The 19,752-nt window shown below is 45.4% G+C and overlaps 1 protein-coding gene across 1 annotated transcript in view; it reads right to left on the reverse strand.

Annotated features, from left to right (window-relative positions):
• LOC122755383 (cytochrome P450 4A11-like) overlaps positions 1-19,752 on the reverse strand; it is a 35,198-nt gene that overhangs the window by 13,610 nt on the left and 1,836 nt on the right. Inside the window, exons 2-7 of the mRNA XM_044003757.1 lie at positions 17,160-17,301; positions 14,375-14,419; positions 13,706-13,833; positions 6,508-6,632; positions 2,681-2,835; positions 38-144 (exon numbers count right to left, since the gene is read on the reverse strand). Coding sequence (XP_043859692.1) covers positions 38-144; positions 2,681-2,835; positions 6,508-6,632; positions 13,706-13,833; positions 14,375-14,419; positions 17,160-17,301 — 702 coding nt within the window. The remainder of the gene's footprint in view (positions 1-37; positions 145-2,680; positions 2,836-6,507; positions 6,633-13,705; positions 13,834-14,374; positions 14,420-17,159; positions 17,302-19,752) is intronic.

The raw sequence follows: 19,752 nt of genomic DNA on the forward strand, positions 1-19,752 counted from the left end.
CCCCATGGGATGAGCCCTCAGGCCCCATAATTCTCACCCTGGCACAGAGAAGGATGTCCAGGAAATCCAAATGTCTCTTTTTGGAGATGGATTCCAGTTCTCCTTTCTGTTGGAGTTGTTGTTTTCTCCTCTGAATCACCTGGTCTGTTCCAGGAAAGCAGATTCTGGTCATGGAAGAGGAATCCCCAAACCCCTAGGAGGTGACCATGCACGTCTAGAGAGCTTTGCCCTTCCCCAAGCTGCCCCACCAAAGGATAGGGCAGATGCTCCTTGGAGCTTCAGAGAGCTCAAAGTAGGATCAACAAGAGAAATTCCTAGAGAGCAGGGTGCTAAGTTGGAGCGACACCCCTATTGCTAGACGTGTTTAAGTAGAGCCTTAATTACCATCTCTGAAGAGACAAAACAAAGATTGCTACATGAGATGGGTGGCTTGACCAGAAACCCTCAAAGATCCCTCACAGCTCTTGACTTTCCAGACTTGAAAACCTTGTCTTTGCTGCTGTGTTATCTTGAAATGTCACTCAGCACCCAGGACCTCCTTGTCCTGGAACATCTACCCTTCCCTGTGGCCTTCTCACTGTGGAATATCCCTCCATCAAGCTTGCCTTCTCCCAAGGGTTAGTTTCTTCTGGGACTTCCATTTTGTGGAAATGTGTGAGCTTCCTGGCCTTCATTCCCCTCTTGTTCCTTACTTTCCAGACTTTAAAATCATTCCCCCATACCAGGTACCTTCATCTCCCCCTCCATCATCTCCCCCAGCTTTTCAGCTGCTTTTGGTGTGTTGTTTTTCCCCATTAAAATATAAATTTCTTGGGCAGCTATGTGGCAGAGTGGTTAAATCACCAACCCTGAATTCAAATCCAACCTCAGACACTTGACACTTACTAGCTGTGTGACCCTGGGCAAGTCACTTAACCCTCATTGCCATCAAAAAAAAGCTGTGTTACCCTGTCAAGTCACTTAACCCTCATTTCCCCACCCCACCCCACCCCAAAAAAGGAAATTTCTTGAGTGCAGGAAGTGTCTTTCTTTTTGCTTGTATTTATATCCCCAGAACTTAGCATAGTGCCCAGCACATAGTACAGGGTGGATCAAAAGTCACAATGTTTTGGGGGACTTTTGTTTTGTTTTTAGTTTTTATCGTTGTTGATGCCATTGGGTTAAATAACTTGCCCAGGATCATACATCTAGAGTCTGATGCAGGATTTGAATTCGGATCCTCCTGACTTCAGGGCTGGTGCTCTGATCTATCCACTGCACCACCTAGCTGCCCCTATGATGTTTTAATAACTTTTTGAAAAAATGTTTTCTTTATTTTTCACCATTTATGAAATTTGATTTTTCACATGTAATATAAATTCATTTCTTACACATACTGTACATGATGCTACAGTATTATACATTTAAAATAAAGGAGTTATTAAATATTGAAACCCCTTCATGACTCCTGGCCCACTCTGTACACACTTAATAAATACTTGTTTCCTTCCTTCCTTCCCTCCTGTAGGCTCTTACATTGCCTGGGGGTGAGAATGGTGGACCTCAGCAGCAGGAAGGGGAGCTGCCTGGAGAGAGTAAGGAGGAAAATCCTTGGTGTACAACAAGGGATGTGCCCATTTTCAGGAGGTGCTGTCTTACTCCTTGGTGGACTAAGGATTCCTTGTGCCAGAACTGGAGATTCTAACTGTTGGCTATTCCCTGTCCTGTCACCTGGGCTGCACACACATGTTTGTAAATACATGGGAAAGACTGACCACATGCCTGTGCCTGCTTGGTCTTGTATGGATGTACACGTTTCTGGATGCGTTGGTATAAGAGAGATTCTACAAAGTTCTGGGCCCTCCTCGAATCCCCATCTCCAGTGTTATCTCGGGGTACTTCAGACTGTGTGTGTTTAAGTGGGAGGGTTGATACTAAGAGTGGGTTCCTTGTGTTGACTTAACTTCAAGTCCTTTTTAAAACTCCTATGTGGGGCAGCTAGGTGGTATAGTGGATAAAGCACCGGCTCTGGATTCAGGAGGACCTGAGTTCAAATCTGACCTCAGACACTTGACACTAGCTGTGTGACCCTGGGCAAGTTACTTAAACCCCATTGCCCCACAAAAAAAAAACAAAAAACAAAACCAACTCCTATGTGAATAAATGGCCCTGACCAAAGGGGCAGAGGAGAGAGGAAGGAGTCTGAAGGAGATGGAGAGAGTGAAGAGGAGAGGGATGGGAAAATGAGGAATGGGTGGAAAGTTAGGAAAGGGGAATTTGGTGAAATAGGAAGGAAGAGAAAAGAATGGAGTTGAGGATGTAGAAGGAGTGGTTGGAATACACAGAGAAAGAGAATGAACAGTATGATCTGGGGAGATGAAAGGGATGGGAAGGAAAAAAGAAAGAGATGAGTGTGTATGCACATGTGTGTACATGTGTGTGCATGTCTGTATGTACGTGTGTGTGAGACAGTGTACTAGACAGAGCACTAGATTTGGAATCACAGGACCTGGTCTTGAATTCTGACTCTGCCACCTACCAGCTGTGTGAAGTTGGGCAAATCACTTCTCCTTTGGTCTCAAATGGCCTCAAACAACCTGTTCTATTATCCTAGGTTCCTTCCCCATCTGCGAGTCTATGGACCCCTGGGTTGTTGACAGTGTGCTGAGATCACCAACAGATCTATCCAGGGAGGCCATACCTGTGTACTGATGGGCCCTTCGTGCAGCCTGGCGGGTTCTGCGTCCCGCAGAGCTGAGCCAGTAGATGGTATCATTGTGGTGGAGGCCATTCTGCACTCGAGAAGTCAGCAGGTAGGTTAGGTCACGAACAGCTTGGATGTAGGAATTGGAATTCCTAAAGGAAAGAAGAGACAGAGGAGAGATGATGTGACCTCCAACTTCACTCTGAAGATGCAGTGTCTCTGAAGTGAGCTCCCTCCACACGTGGAATCCTCTGCCTCCCTACCCACTGTTTCCTCCTTCCTTCTGTGATAAAATAGTGGGATTTAGCAGATACTCAAAGGCTCACCTGGAGATTAATCTAAACTGATTGAATTAAGTGAGAGTGATTGACTGCTGATTAGCCTACTTCAAGTTAACTAGATTGTAAGCACACCTGGCCAGCCCTTAAGAAGGTATTGTTCTAAGAAGCTAAAGACTTTGAACTCAACTCAAGACCACCTTCAAGTCCAGTGAACCAATGGATTTGGATGACATGAACCAAGCAGCTTGAAGCAGTGTGTAAGGACTGCCCATGCTCCAGACCTATAAAAAGCTTCCACATTCAGTTTGAGAGGAGTTCATGGTTGAAACAGGTTTGTGGCGGAGGACTTGAGGAAGAACCCGACCAGGCTGGAACTCTAGGCTAGATAGGCCTTTTCTTAACTTTCTGAACTCCATGTGAATACCTGTATGCTTTAATAAATGCTTAATGCCCAAAGACTGGTGCTAAAGCTTCTAATTTAAGGTTTATAATTTTAAACATCACACTTCCTGACTGTCCTCTCCTTCAGACCTCACTGCATCAGCCCTGGAGCCATTGGTCCTATCCTGTAAGTCTTGAACCAAACAGGATCAAGAGCAGATCCCTAAAGCATTCCACCACAGACCTCCCAGAGGTGGGCATCACAGCCCCATAGAAAGGAGTCTAGTGACTACAGACCTCTGGCAGACGGGGAGTAAACAGGACCTGGTGACTGATCTGGATGGCATGATAGAGAAAAGAGACAAAGTTAACAGCAGCATTTCATGCATGAATGCCAGCTGACTCATTACCATCTCTTAGGGACCAGCCACGCAGTTGGTTCTCAAGGCACCCAACGAGGGCAGTGGAAAGCCCTGGCTTGAGATCCTGAGGACCTCCGCCCACGTTCTGGCTCTGCCACCTACTAACTGTATGACTTTGAATAAATCGTTGAACCTCTCTGTGCCTCAGCTTCCTCAACAATCAAAATGAGGGGGCAGCTAGGTGGTGCAGTGGATAAAGCACTGGCCCTGGATTCAGGAGGACCTGAGTTCAAATCTGACCTCAGACACTTGACACTTACTAGCTGTGTGACCCTGGGCAAGTCACTTAACCCCCATTGCCCCATAAAAAAAAATAAATAAAATAATAATCAAAATGAGAGGAAGCAGCTAGGTGGTGCAGTGGATAAAGCACCAGCCCTGCATTGAGGAGGACCTGAGTTCAAATCTGGCCTCAGACACTTGACATTTACTAGCTGTGTGACCCTGGGCAAGTCATTTAACCTTCACTGCCCCGCAAAAAAAAAAAATGAGAAGGGTTAGATAACCTCTAAGGTACCTTTTCAACCTGAAATCTTTGCTCTTATGACATAAGGGCACCTTCCACCTCCTCCGATACTGAGCTCTAGTATTATCTTCTCTGCCTCTGTCTGTCTGTCTGTCTGTCTCTCTCTCTCTCTCTCTCCTCTCCTATCTCTCCCTTCCTCTATATCCTATCACTCCATTCATTCTTTCACTCATTATTTCTCTTAAACCTCTCTATCCCCCAATATCCTTCCCTTCCTCCCTTCCTTCCCCTCCTTTCTCTGTCTCTCTCCATCTCTCTGTTTTTGTCTCTCCCTCTCTCATTATCTCTCCATCTCTCTCTGTATCTGTCTCTCCTCTGCCCTCTGTCTTTCTGTGACTGTCTCCCTCTCTCTGTTTGACTCTTGCTTCTCTGCTTTTTTCTGTTTCTGTCTCTCTGTGTCTCTCTTCTTAGCCTCTCCATTGACTCTTCCCCTATATTTAGAAGCACACTGATTGTCTGTCATAAAAAAGCTTTCCCCCAGCCCTGTCTTCTCTTCAATCTATCTTCCCATCTTTTTCCACTCCTTCTCTTGCAAATCCAAAAAACCACATACACTTTGTCCTTCCTTCCCCTCCACCCACAACCTACAGATCTGGTTTCTGTCCCAAACTACTGAAAACATGCTTTCAAAGATGACTACTGGGGGAAGCTAGGTGGTGCAGTGGATGAAGCACCAGCCCTGGATTCAGAAGGACCTGAGTTCAAATCTGGCCTCAGACATTTAACACTTACTAGCTGTGTGACCGTGGGCAAGTCACTTAACCCCCATTGTCTCCTAAAAAAATGACTAATGAATTGATTCCATTTCCTTTCAATGTACTCATTTTCTTAGATCTTTCTGCAGTATCTGATCCCATTCCCATTCTCCTCCCTTGCTTTCAGAGACACTGCACGATCTCAGTCCTCCTTGCCCTCAAATCACTCATTCATTCAACAAGCATCATTAAGTGCTTCCTATGTTCCATGCCCTGGGCTTCTGCTGCTAGAGATATAAAGACAAAAATGAAATGGTCCCTTGCCCTCAGAGAGCTTACAGGCAACATTCTGCTGTTTCTCTATCTCCTTCCTGAACCCTTTATGTGAGTTTTCCTTGGTTAGCTCATTCACTCAGACAGCTTGCCCTATGCTCTCTTTGTATACTGACATTACCCACCCACCCCCAACCCTTACTTCTCTAGACTAGATATTGCAAAACAACATTAATACAACACTTTGTTTGTTTTTTGTTTGTTTTTGCGGGGCAATGAGGATAAGTGACTTGCCCAGGGTCACACAGCTAGTTAAGTGTCAAGTGTCTGAGGCTAGATTTGAACTCAGGTCCTCCGGAATCCAAAGCCAGTGCTTTATCCACTGCATCACCTAGCTGCCCCAAGACAACACTTTAATTCAAAGGCCTTGGTCTAATCTGAATGAGAGACAATTATCAGTTTTTCCCTAACTCTCCATTCCAAAACAATGCATCACACCAACTCCCATGTCCTTACCAAAAACCCAACTTGTTTCTAAAGGGAAACTAAGTTAGAATTCAGAGCAGAACTCTGTTCTCCTGGCAGATAAGGTTGGTGACCAGAGAAGGACTGGGGGAGACCTCGAATAATGCCCTCGAGAACATTATGCTCCCTGCTCCCCCGTTGCTACAATAATGATCAGACAACACTGGTATTTTCTTTACCCTTACATCCACTCAGTCAACAAGGACATTGTATTCTGCTATCTGAGTACAGTTCTTTGTATTTATTTCTTGCCTGCCTGCTAGATTATGTGCTCCCTCTGAGGTCTGCTTGTTGAACAAATGAATTAAAGGCAACTTATGCTAGGCTATGAGGAGCTATTAAAGCTTACAACTGCACTAAGACTTTTGGGACATCTTGCATATCAAGATCATATTTCTAAACCCTAGGAAAACCAGACAGGCTCAGAGCTATGTCCCCAGGAGAAAAAATTAACTGTTCTGCTTTGCTCTGGCCACACACCCTTACTTGGTCCCAACTTCAACTGCATTTGTGTGACCATGGGACCTGCATAAGGGTTAGACTGTCCAGGGATAGGGACCTGTTTGGAGCCAGACTTCACAGTTTCTTCTAAAGATCAGGATTCAATCTGTTATAGGGATCAAGGTTCAGTCTGGGATTAGGGTTCATACCTGGCATCATTACTGGCACAATTCACTAACGCCCTCAGTATGGACAGTCTCTCAAAGGTGCCTCTACTAACCTCTCTGTCTGGCAGTTACTCTGATGACTGAAGGTGCACTTCATGAGGGAGTCCAAGGTCATTAGGCTGACATGCTCAAAGATCTCCAGGCTCGAACCCTGGTCACTAAGCTTCTCCCATTTATCCTAGGATAGAAAAAGAATGACAGGGGCAGCTAGGTGGTGCAGTGGATAAAGCACTGGTCCTGGATTCAGGAGGACTTGAGTTCAAATCCAGCCTCAGACACTTGACACTAGCTGTGTGACCCTGGGCAAGTCACTTAACCCTCATTGCCCGCACCAAAAAGAAAAAAAAGAAAAAGAATGACAATTCCCATCAAAGCCCCCCTCTTCCAGGAAGCCCCTCAGTCAGCTAGTCAGTCAATAGGTATTTATTAAGCACCTACCATGAGCCACTCACTGTACTGTCTTTACTTTCAAGTCTAATGGGGAAAGCTGGGGCACGTCTTAGAGTTAGGCTTGGAAGGTTCACAGACTAGATTTCCCTAAACATAATGGGGTCTAGCTGCCAGATGGGAGCTAGGTGGTAGAGGGAAAGTTCTGGCCCAGTATGTTTTCTCTGCCAACCTAGTCAGATTCAGGTAGCCTTAAGAGAAAGTGTCCCAGCTCTGAGATTCATCAATCCTGGGCATTCATCAGTGGTTTCATTTCACTACATTTCTTTTTGATACCAGAAAAGCCCTTGGAGAAGTCCTTGCTGCTGGTTTGGTGTGAGCTAAGAAGGAAAAAGAGGCAGTTAGGCCAAATTAGGGAAAGCCTTGAGGCTGTCAGAGACATTCTCTGCTACCCCAAGCTCTGATGACCCAGAAACTGACTGAGGTTTCATGTGTTTGTATTTCTGCCACACACAGTCAACAAATCTTGGATTACTGGATTCAAGTTGGTCCCCTTGCTCAAGGAGGAGATTCAAGGGAGGGAGGAGGAGCTCTGATATCTGGCAAGTCAAGTAGGATGAGGTCTCCTCTAGAAGTCTCTTTGAAGAAGTGCAAAGAATAGAAGAGCTAAGGAGATGAGGGGGACCAAATGTCGCCTGAACACCTCAAATCTGAATAAACTGCAAAGAGCATTGGGTATAGAGGATAGAAAGTTGAACTTTGAGTAAGGAAAACCTAGGTTCAGATCCCTACCTCTGACACCTAATCAGTACATCACCTGGACAAGACAATCCCTTTACCTTCCTGAAATTCCATTTCCTCTTCTGAACCATGAGACACAGTGGCCTCTACCTCACAGCATTTTTGCAAAGAAACATTCATGGGTGAAACATGTAAGAGCCCCAGAAATATCAGCAAGTCTTATTCCATCAGATATTAGACTGGTGAGCTCAATAGGAACCCTTCAGATCAAGTCTCAGAGAATGAGCTGGGGAGGGGGGGAGCCCACAAACTGTTTAGTCTAAGTCATGAGGAGGACTCCAGAGAAAGTCCCCTCTGCAGGATTGCTGACTAGTGGTCATGTGACCTCTGCTTGGAAACCTCCATTGAGAAGGACTCCACTTTGAGACAGCATTGATTGTTGGAAAGTTCTTCCCAATATCCAGACTAAATCTGTTTCTTTGACTCTGAGTCTTCTCTCTGGAGCCAAGTGGAACAAGGCTAATCCTCCTTCCACATAACAGCTCTCTAGATACCGTGAGTCTTCTCCACACCAGGCTCAGCATCCGGGCCCCTTCGCCTGATCCTTCTGACATAGCTTCCAATTTCCTTACCACTCTGGCTGCTGGTGGTAAATCCTGTGGAGTTCTTGTTTTTCATTTAGCAGCTTCTTAATTTCTCCATCATTTTCATCAAACCAATCTTGATGTTTGCAAGTGTTCCATCCCAGACGAGTAAATGAAGTGCTGTACACCAAATTTCTGAAAGCTGCCCACTACTTTTCTTCTCCACTGTTTCCGACCATGTGTAGGCTGGGCTTTCTCTCCAAATTAGCAACAAATTTCTCCCTGGGAAAAGTGCTGCAATCTGTTGACATTAAGTCTTCTAGTAGTCATCTTGCCTTTGGGCCACTGCTTTTGTTGAATGTGAATATTTATCTTGGAGAGGATAAGTCTATGATCAGTCAAGCCACACTCTGAACCACACATTGACTTCATCATTCTCACATCCTGACTCTCTTCTCCTTACAATCACATAGTCTATAAAATGCCAATGTTTGCTGTGAGGGTAGATCCATTAAGTTTTATTGCATTTAGGTAAATGGAAAACTGTTGGTGATGAGAAGGTCATGAAATATACAAGTCTTCAGTAGTAAGTGACCATTGTTGTTACTGTTTCTGACTCCATTGTTTCCAAGAACTCTCTGCCAAGTCTGGTTGTGTCTGCTTATTCTTCCATTGAAGGTCCCCAGGTCTTCATAAAATTTTTCTTTGACCTCATCAGAGTTCATCATAGTGGGATTATATGCACTGATAATGGTGGAATGGTGCTTTCCTGCAAGTAACAATCACATTGTCATGTGCCAGTCATTCAGTCTTTCTGGTAGGCAGACAAGCTTGTTGACCAGATCAGTTTTGATTGCAAAACCTATGCCAGATTCATGGCACTCCCCTTCATTGCGGCCACTTCAGCCCTGACTTCAGTAAGCTGGCCTTCATTTGCCAGCCTTATTTCACTCAGGGATGCTATTTGGATGTGATATCTGTTGAGTTCTCTCACAAGAAGAGCTGTTCATCCTTCAGGTCTGATGGATTTTGTGTAATCCTCAAGTGTGCACACATTCCATGTGCCAATGGTGAGTGTAATCATCTTTTCAAAAGTTTTTGTACATTTTTGTGTGTTTAGACTGCAAGGTAGGATCCCCACCTGCCACAGTAATCAGGCCAGGGTTGGGTAAGTAAACAATTTTAGGGCACCTTTTCTAGCCCCTTCCTCATACCAGGAGGCAGGTAGTGCAATTCCTTCAAAAAGACTGCCCACATACCCAGGGGACTGCCAAATCCCACTGCTGCTTTAGTTCAGTGAGAAGACAACCCTATAGCCTGGGCCACCTGTGTGCAGGGTTGTGACTGCAGCTCCCAGTGTATCTGCACCTGCTCCTTTGTCACTTGTGTGTTGCCACAGGACTTTGAGGTAGGTATAAATGGTAAAATGGTATAGCGATGGCTTTAGATTCATGCATAAATTGGATTTAAGTGGGGCAGAGTTACAAGAAATTGTCAGCCTCACTCTCTCTCTTCCAGCATCCTCAAAGTCCAATGGCAAGACAAAATTCAAGATGACTGGCAATGACCCAGAATGCAGAGGATAACCTTGGCATCTTCGATGTCTGACCAAGCTCTGAGCACTCCACAGCACCTGCTTCAGCTGCCTTCATGACCCATTGAAACAAATTGTTCTCATCTTACCATTCTGCCAGGGTAAGTCTTCACATGCTTGGGGTAGGCACCCCCTAACTCACCGACAGGTTTAAGACCCCTGGGTTACCCTCAACCTGGTTTAGCCCATCTGCCTGAATGTTTTACAGGGTGTGGCCATTCCACATGCTATAGCTTCTTGGAGCCACAGGTGAGAGTTAAGTGGATCAGGTAGACACCAAAGATGGGAAGGTAGCCCTGGAAAGGGCTCAGCAGCCCTCATGCCAGAGTGCTTGTTAACCCTGAACATACTGTACACCCGAACTGATCCTTCTGACATAGCTTCCAGTTTCCTCACCATTTGTCCTCTTGGACCCTCTTTAGCTCTCCAATGTCCTCCCCAAAACATGACATCCAGAACACTATGACATATTCTGACCCCAAAAAGAAGATGCCAAGGCCATAACCTATTGATTTATGTTGAACCTTCTGTCCACTGAGATATTTATAAAAGCTTTTATCACAATATCTAGTGCATAGTAGTCAGTTAATAAATATTTATTTCCTTCCTTCCATTGCAAAAGCTTCAAGGTCTTTTTGACTGTTGTCTAGCCTTCTTTCCTTTCCTGTACTCATGTAGTTAGGTAGTAGATATCTCATTGGCCTTCCTGCCTCCAGTCTCTCTCCTCTCTAGTCCATATTTCATACAGCTACCAAATGGATATTCCTAATCTATGACTCTATAGTTAATGCTATAAATCTAATCTATAAACCCATCACGTCCTTGCTCCAGAAGCTTCAGAGGCTCCCCCTGGCTTTTAGGAGGAAATATGAACTCCTCTCTTTAGTGCTTAAACCCTTCACAATCTAGAACCCCGCCATCTTTCCAAGCTGATTCCTCATTGCTCCTCCTCCTGATCTCTACACTCCAGCCAAACTGAGCTACATGACACTCTCTTTATATGACATTCCATCCCCCACCTCTGCACAGGACATCCTCCATCCCTGGAACACCCTCCCCCTCAGTGCCACCTCTTGGTATCTCTTGTCCCCTTCAAGGCTCAGCTCAGAAGTGCCGCTTCTTTCAAGATTCCCTCAGTTTTTAATCCCACCACCACCACCAAAATCATTCTGTATTTATTTTGTATAGATCCTATATTTACTTATCTATTGATATGTAGTACCTCTCCTTACTGTAGAATGCAAACTCTTTGAGGGCAAGGACTCACTTTTATATTTCTATCTCCAGTACCCAGAACAGTGCCTGGCACGTGGTAGACATTTAACAAATAGCTACTAATTGATTGATACAGTTGATTTTTAAACCCAAGTACAATATTTTTCCATATTACATTTCATCTCTTAGATTTGGTCCAGAGACACAGAGATAGATACAGAATTTCCATACATACATTTCCAGATCTTTTTTGCGCTCTGACTGTCCGCAGTCAGCCAATTAGTCAATGAACATTTATTGTCTACTGGAACTGTGCCGGAGATACAAAGAAAGACAGAAAGGAGCCCGTAGTCTAACAGAAGAGACAATGTACAAATAGCTATGTACCAATAAGATGTAAGCAGGATAAATTGGAGATAGTCTCAGAGAGACTAGCAGAGATTTGGAAAGGATTCCTATAGAAGGTAGGATTTTAACTAGGAATTGAAGTAAGCCAGAGAAGCCAGGAGGTGGAGATGAGGAGAGAAAGAATTCTGGACAAGGAGCACAGCCAGGGAAAAAATGCCCAGTGAGGAGAGGAGATATCTTGTTCAAGGAAGAGGAAAGAGACCAGTATTATTGGACTGGAGTATGGGAAGTATCAGAAGAAGAAGACAGTTGGAGGGGGCAAGTTATGAAGGACTTTGAATGGCAAAGAGGATTTTATGTTTGCTCCTGGAGGTCATAGGGAACCCTCCCTGCCAGCTTTGTGCCACTATGCCTCCATCCCTTAAACAGCACAGAGCCCAGGCTAGAAAGCCCATGACATGCCATCAGAGGTCTCTCTGCAGGTCGACATTGATGAACCATTTATGACCTTTCTTAGAGTTGTCTTTCAATCAGTTGCTAATTTATATAAGTGCATTATGTAGGTCACATTTCTCCATCTTTTCTAATTAATCAATAAGCAGTTATTAAGCCCATACAACATGCCAACAGTCAACATACAACATACAACATGCACAGTGCTACAGAGAGTGAAGTAATACCTACCTGCAAAAAGCTGGCATTCTAATGGGAAAGACAACAAGGACAGCTGCGCATAATCACCAAATAAATGCAAGTGAATTTAACAAGAGAAGGAGGCTGGGCCAGTGCCCCGATTGGAAAAGGCTGGGGAAGCTATTTCTGGCATGCATAATGGGTATATCCTGCTGCCCAGTTGGGAGCATAGGCAGTTCTAGAACTGATTCTGGAACCAGAAGAGGGGTGCATTCCCAAGGCACCAGGGAGGGTTTCCAGGGCCAGGTTCTTGGCTCTGGCTTCTTTCCTGGTTGGTGTGTTCAGGTGAGGACACAAGGACTAAGTCTTGACTGCGAGGCCATCACAAGATGTCTCATGAGCACAACAGCCCTACTATTACTTCTATGTTCTGTCTTTTCTTTCTTGATTTTAGGTGAAGGATGCTGGCGGTCACTACCACCTTGTGAGCCATGAAAGGTCACAAGAGTGAGGCACCAGAAGTCTTTGAGCAGAGTCCATGGCAGGATTTGACAAAATCTAGGTAATGAGGAACAAAGTTCTGAACAACCTGATCTACCTGGACAAACAGTAGTAGAGATGCCAACTCATCCATCCACTGGCCAAGCCACATTTAGAAGTGAATTGATGGGGCAAGTGCTCTGTAGAAACTGTTTTTCTGAGCCCAGTCTCTCCAGGGACTGAGGTGGTAGAGGGGAGACCATGCCCCTGGGAGTCAGGGGTAAGAAATGTTTGTGCTTCTATGCTCACTGTGTCTTCAAAGTGAATGTCCTTTTGTGCATGCTAGTTGATGTTAATGGTTACATGGAATTGGTGCTGATCCCTGGTGGCTAATTGTGGAGGGAACACATCAGAATGGGGCCAATAGCATAAGAGAAACTCACCCTACCCCATCAAAGGTACCCCTAGAGCCCTAAGGGGAAATGTATCTTGCCTTGGTGAAGAAGAGTGAGTCCAGAACCATCACTACATAAATACAAAGTGCTTAACTATGAAGGACACTCCCAGATGAGGAGACAGGTAAGGGCTTCATGTGGAAGGTGGTACTTAGTCTGTCTTAAGAGAAGAAAGGGATTCTGTGAGGTGGACGTGAAAATGGAGTGCATTCCAGGCACAAGGAAGAGGGTGAGAAATGACAAGGCATAGAAATGGGAGGTGGACATAGCATTCGAGGTACATAAAGTTAATTTGGCTGCAACATCGAATGGGGAAGAGAGAGTAATGTAAAATGAAGATGCAAAAGGCAATCATCAAATGCTTTGCCTAAATCAGAGGAAACTATTTCCCCAGCATTGCCTTGATCCAACCATTGAGTCACTCAGCCAGAAAAGAAAATCAGGGAGCCCTAGAGTCAGGAAGACCTGAGTTCAAACTCTCCTTCAGACACTTACTGGCTGTGTGAGCCTGAGCAAGTAATGTAACTTCCATTTGCCTCAGTTTCCTCATCTGTAAAGTGGGGATGACAATAAGCACCAGTGTCATTGTGAGGATCAAAATGAGATATTTACAAAGTCCTCTGTAACCCTTTAAGAACTCTGTCAAAACTAGCTATCATGATGCACGTCCATGAATCTGTGTGTACATCTACATCTGTGTGTACTTACGTGTATAAGCTTGAGTGTATGGGGCATGTGTGTGTTGGCACACATGTGTGTTATGCGAGTGTTCGAACACATGTCACACATGTGTGTGCCCATGGATGAGACTCACCAGCATCACTCGGACAGAGTCAGCCATCAGCCCCACATAAGGCTTCAGGATGTCACTGTGGAAGGCAGGTGTCAGCAGCCGCCGGTGCTGGAACCAGGCTGACCCATTAAGGACCAGCAGCCCTTTCCCTGAGGCCCAGGAGACAGACAGAGTTAGGAGTGCAGGAAGGGGCATGGAAGGCCCCAGACCTGGGTCCGTTGGATGAGAAACCTGTCTGGTGGGTCCTTTGCTGGGCCAAATTTCAGGCGGCGAATAGTACAGCTAGACAGCAGCTAGTCCTTACCTTAGCCTTGGACATGTGAAGCCAAGGGAAAGTTCCCTGATGTGCTCTTGTGCCCTCTGTCTACACTAAAGAGGGAGCCTGCTCATGCCCACGGTGGGCTCTATATCCCTGGCTCTGGGCCAAGAAGGCCTGGGTAAGAGAGTGCAGGGGGTGCCTCTACGTCTGACCCTCCCACCCCATAGGAGCTCAGAGATCAGCCTCAGCTAGCTGGTCTGCCAGTGTCAGTTTCCTGTGCAAAGGGTGGCCCGCTGGCTTGGCACATTTACCCATCAGCCTATGTGTGGGAGGCCAGGAGCCTCCTCAGTGTGCCAGGCATCCTTCCTTCCTTCATTCGACCTGCTTTTTCTGAGCTCCTAGGGCCCTAAGATGAGATAAGAAAGACGTACCAATCCAGGGGATGAGAAACCTATAGACGCCGTGAGCCTTCGGATCTGAAATGGGAGCCAAGAGAGAGCCAGTTACAAAAGGGAGCCGAGATATGTCCTGTCCCCTCCAGCCTGGATCCTATACATAAACACACACACATACATATGCACATACATGTATGTACACGCGAACATACTCACATCCACACATCACACATATACACGCTCACATCCACACATACACACATTCACTTATACACATACCTCACACATTCACACAGTCATACACATACACATACTCACACACCTCATACCTACACATACCACACATGCATCTCATACATACACACCTCAGGCATATACATATATTCACACATACACTCACACACATATCACACATATCACAGATTCACACACCACACACATACCACATACTCACACTCACACTTGTACCCACACCACATGCACACACACTCACACACTTATCACAGGAGTGACCATCCCCCCAACTTCCCACAACTCTGCAATTGGGTCTCCCTGAAGTACTGATGGAGCCAAGGAATAAAGAGCTCTTTGGGTCCCTCCTAAACTGAGCGCCACTAGGGCAGAGGCTGATTATGTTCCTCCCTTGTCATCAATCTGGGCCCTGTGCAGGGGGAGGAAGCTACTTGGGGCATGTCTGTGGGATGACCTAAGATCCCATTAGTTTTTTTGGCAACTACCTCACACTTTTGATGCATAATGAGTTTGTGGTCCTCTAAAGACCCCAGATCTTTTTCTGAGAAACTAGACTGTGATTCACAAACTGCTAGGGGCAGCTAGGTGGCAGAGTGGATAGAGCACCGGCCCTGGATTCAGGAGGACCTGAGTTCAAATCCAGCCTCAGACACTTAACACTTACTAGCTGTGTGACCCTGGGCAAGTCACTTAACCCCAATTGCCTCACCAAAAAAAAAAAAGAAAGTCTTCCTTTTGGGGGCAGCTAGGTGGCACAGTGGATAAAGCACTGGCCTTGGATTCAGGAGGACCTGAGTTCAAATCCAGCCTCAGACGCTTGACACTTACTAGCTATGTGACCCTGGGCAAGTCACTTAACCCTCATTGCCCTGAAAAAACAACAACAACAACAACAAACCAAAACCAAAAGCACCTGCTCTGTGCTGTCAGACGCATATCAGTTTCTGAGTAGACACAATGTGCCTAGTGACCCTCTGCCAAGGCTCTACCCCTGGGCCCCTAGGAGGAGTTCAGGGCCCCTGTCTCCAGGATATACACCCACTGACAGTTGGCACAAACTCAGGAGAGACTGGCTTGGGATAACAATGGGGTACAGTGGGGAAAATCAAGAAACCTAGGTTGGAACTCAAGGTCTGCTCTTTACTAGCTGTGTGACCTTAGCAAACCCCTTCTCTCTGCGCCTTTTTCCTTCTCTGTCAGACTTGTAGAGGTAGTTAAGTGGCTCAATAGATAGGTAAAGCACTGAGCATGGAGTCAGGAAGGTATGAATTCAAATCTGGCCTCAGATACTTCCTAACTATGTGACCCTGGACAAGTCACTTAACCTCTGCCTCAGTTTCCTCATCTATAAAATGGGCATAGTAATAGCATTCACCTCCCAGGTGTAAAGAATTAATTGTTATCTGAGGTTTTTATGCCTCCCCGAGCACTGGCCTGGGGCTCCGCAAACTGCACTGAGCTCCACCCACTGGTTGTAGCCGTTGCCATGGCACTGGCATCTCACTTCATCACCACTTGCCAACACCTACATGGGCCTGGCAAAATTATAATGATTGGAAGCCTAGTGAGGGCAGTCATGTGTCTGTCAGAGCGGCCATCAAATTGGCTGGGGCTGTGTGGGGTTTTTCTGGGATTGGGGGAGGATAATTGGGCATTCTAGCCGGAAGCTGGAATGACAGGAGGTCTGCTGTGTATTCTCAGCTGATTCCTGGGCTGTGGTATCTTTTAAGATTGTATAATTGCCCTTGATCCTACTGATCCCGTTTGTGGTTTTTTTTTTAAGTTCATTCTTGTTAAAATAAATCCCTTTCTGTTTTGAGGGAGGCTGCCAGTCTTCTTCCTTGCCCCAACATTGCAGCAAGCTGCTTAGCTAACACTCCCCAATTAAAAATTGGTCCCCACACGGGGTTGTGAAGATCCAGAGAGATAACATATGCAAAGAGCTTTGAAAGCCCGTACAAATGTTAGTTACTGTTGTTATTATCAGATGGTAACTATAGTCCCTTCTAGCTCTAAATCCTGTGTTCCCAGTAAAATTGTTCTGAGTTTCACAACATAAGGGAAAGAAATGAGTGGAGAAAAAAAGAGCTTTAAAGTATCAGGCCAAAGGCCAACTCTGCTGGATGTCCCCTCCCCTTGTCTTCGTCCCTAGGATGCCCCAGAATGAAGTGGGCTCAGTACACAGCCCTGTGTCAGGGCCAAGTCCTGTCATCTTCCTGATGCCCTGATTCCTCGACTCTACAACCCTGGGGGCGCTGAGCTAATGGGCACGGCATCATTTCAATTCCTGATGACTGTTTTTAGAATGGGCCTGATCGCTCCCTGGTCTCTGCTTCAGACCTCTGCCCACACCTTGGGCCAACCTGTTGTCTGATTCATAGGCTTTCTGTGGGATCATTGACCAGCCAATTGGTCTGGCTGCAGCCCCATCCTCTTCCCTATTGGCTTAATCTCTAGCTGAAGAGCTAATTATTGGTTAAACCCCCCAGGGCAAGTTCATGGGTAAAAAAAAGCTCAAGACCAGAAGGGGCCACCTTCTAGTCCCAAAGCCCCAGAGTGCTGTTCTCACCTTTCTTGGCCAATATCACCTTCATGTAGTCAGGGTCGTAGACCTGAAGAAAAGTCATGAAGCCCGAGAACCACCGGGAAAAGGCACAGGGGAACTTCTCCACCAAAGAAACTGTGTATTTTAGCTCCTCTTCCACTGGGAACTGCAGCCAGGAGGCAAACAAGCACATGGAGAGAGGGGAGGTCAGGCCTGACATAGTCAGTCTCAAAAGTGGATGGCTGAAGGGGGCAGCTAGATGGCGCAGTGGTTAAAGCACCAGCCCTGGATTCAGGAGTACCTGAGTTCAAATCCGGCCTCAGACACTTGACACTTACTAGCTGTGTGACTCTGGGCAAGTCACTTAACCCCCATTGCCTAAAAAAAAAAAAAAAAAGTGGATGGCTGAGGGGAGGGGAGGGCGGGAATGAAGTTGGGGGGGGGCAGGCTCCTTTGGAACAGTCACTGATCAGGGAGGGCATCCTTGACCCAGGCTTACATCTAGCTGCCAGTGTTCTGCTATGAAAAAAAATGTATATTCTTCATATTTGTCCCTGGTCCTGAAAGAAACATGAACTGCTCAAGAAAGGAAGTGGCAAAATCATCAGCTCTTAGAGACATGGAACACTTGTGCAGAAATTGACCCCAGACATCATCTAGGAGGACACCAAGATCTAAGGTCACTCAGTAGCAAAGCTCCCTAAAGGGATGGAGGTAAGGGGAGAGAGTAGAGAAGAGAGAGACAGAGAAACAGAGAAGTAGGAGGTAGGTAGATAAGTGGGTAGGTAAATAAGTAGATGATAGATACACACATACATACATATGTACATATGTAGATAGATAGATATGTAGATCAATAGGTATGCAGATAGATACATAGATGGGTGGATGGATGGATACATACATAGATAGATACATAGATGGCTGGATACACACATGCATGCATGCATAGATATGTAGATAGCTAGACAGACAGACAGACATCTACTCTCAAATTCTCCAAAGAATCTCATCTACTACTCAGGAGTGTCTGCAACAATTCAAGCCACTATTCATCTTGTGTGACTCATGGGTCCTGCAAAAGTTCACCATTGGGGGGTCTATCCCATATGCTGAAGGTCTTCTTCACTGATGTTCTCTCATTAGCCATTTTTTTGGTATTAATAGGATACAAGTTGTTGTTGTTGTTGTTGTTGTTGTTGTTGTTGTTTTTCCTGTCCCTTTGATATCTTCCATTCCTTCAACTTAAACCTGAACTATTTAAATAAGTAATTGAAAAATCAAAAAGTTTCATTTAACAATGGGAAATGGGGGGCAGCTAGGTGGCACAGTGGATAGAGCACTGGCCCTGGATTCAGGAGGACCTGAGTTCAAATCCAGCCTCAGACACTTAACACTTACTAGCTGTGTGACCCTGGGCAAGTCACTTAACCCCAATTGCCTCATCAAAAAAAAAAAGAAAGAAAGAAAGAAAAAAAAAAACAATGGGAAATGGACAGCAAAAACAACATCAACACCAACTATAATAATTTCATATGGAAGCTGACCCAACATGAGTCATCAGTATGGTTTGGCAGCCAAAAGTGGTAATGTGACTTCAATTACATTAGGAAGGGCGTAGCCTTCAGAAATAAGGAGGTGATATTCCTACCTTCCCCTTCTGTTGTTAAACGTTATTGGAAGTATTGAGCTTGGCTTTGGCTAGGTATTGGGTATCTCTACTTCTCTCACTATATTCTTAAACTTCCACAATCTGATTCCTCATTCAACCAAAACAGTTCTCTCAAAAGTTACCAATGAGGGGCAGCTAGGTGGCTCAGCAGATAGAGCACCAGCCCTGGAGTCAGGAGGATCTGAGTTCAAATCCGACCTCAGACACTTAATACTAGCTGTGTGACCCTAGGCAAGTCACTTAGCCCCAATTGCCTCCACAAAACAAACAAATAAAAAAAGAGGAAAAAAGAATAAATAATCATTTCTCGCACACACAAAAATTAATTTTAGAAAATTACAACTTCCAATTCTGAAATTCTATATCATTTGAAGGGTAAGTAACTTGACTCTCACTTATCTCATCTGTAAAATGGAAATAACATTCCTGTCCTGACAATTTCATGGGCATCCTCATGATTATCCAATGAGATGCCATCTGCAATGAATTGTTGTTCAGTCATTTCTGTGGTGCCCAACTCTCCATGACGTCATTTGGGGTTTTCTTGGCAAAGCTACTGGAGTGGTTTGCCATTTCCTTTTCTCACTCATTTTACAGATGAAGAAACTAAGGCAAACACGGTTAAGTGGACTTGCCTAAGGTCACACAGCTAATAAGCATCTGAAGCGGGATTTGAACCCATGAAAATGAGTCTTCGTGACTCCACGCCCCCGGCACTCTATCCACTGTGCCACCTAGCTATGCCATCATCTGCAGCAGGGCTTTGTAAGCTAAGAAGTTTAAGTATGGCATGAGTTGGAGTCATTCGTGGTAGGATTCTCTTTGGGTGCAGTCCAGACACTGGGCAAATAGTCTCTTACAACCCCTCAGAGAGCTAGTGTGGCTTTGTAGCCAGCTGATATTAGAGACAGGAATAGCTGGGTTTGGGTCCTTCTTTCACATCCT

The sequence above is a fragment of the Dromiciops gliroides genome, chromosome 4, assembly GCF_019393635.1.
Source record: "Dromiciops gliroides isolate mDroGli1 chromosome 4, mDroGli1.pri, whole genome shotgun sequence".
Lineage (NCBI taxonomy): Eukaryota > Metazoa > Chordata > Mammalia > Microbiotheria > Microbiotheriidae > Dromiciops > Dromiciops gliroides.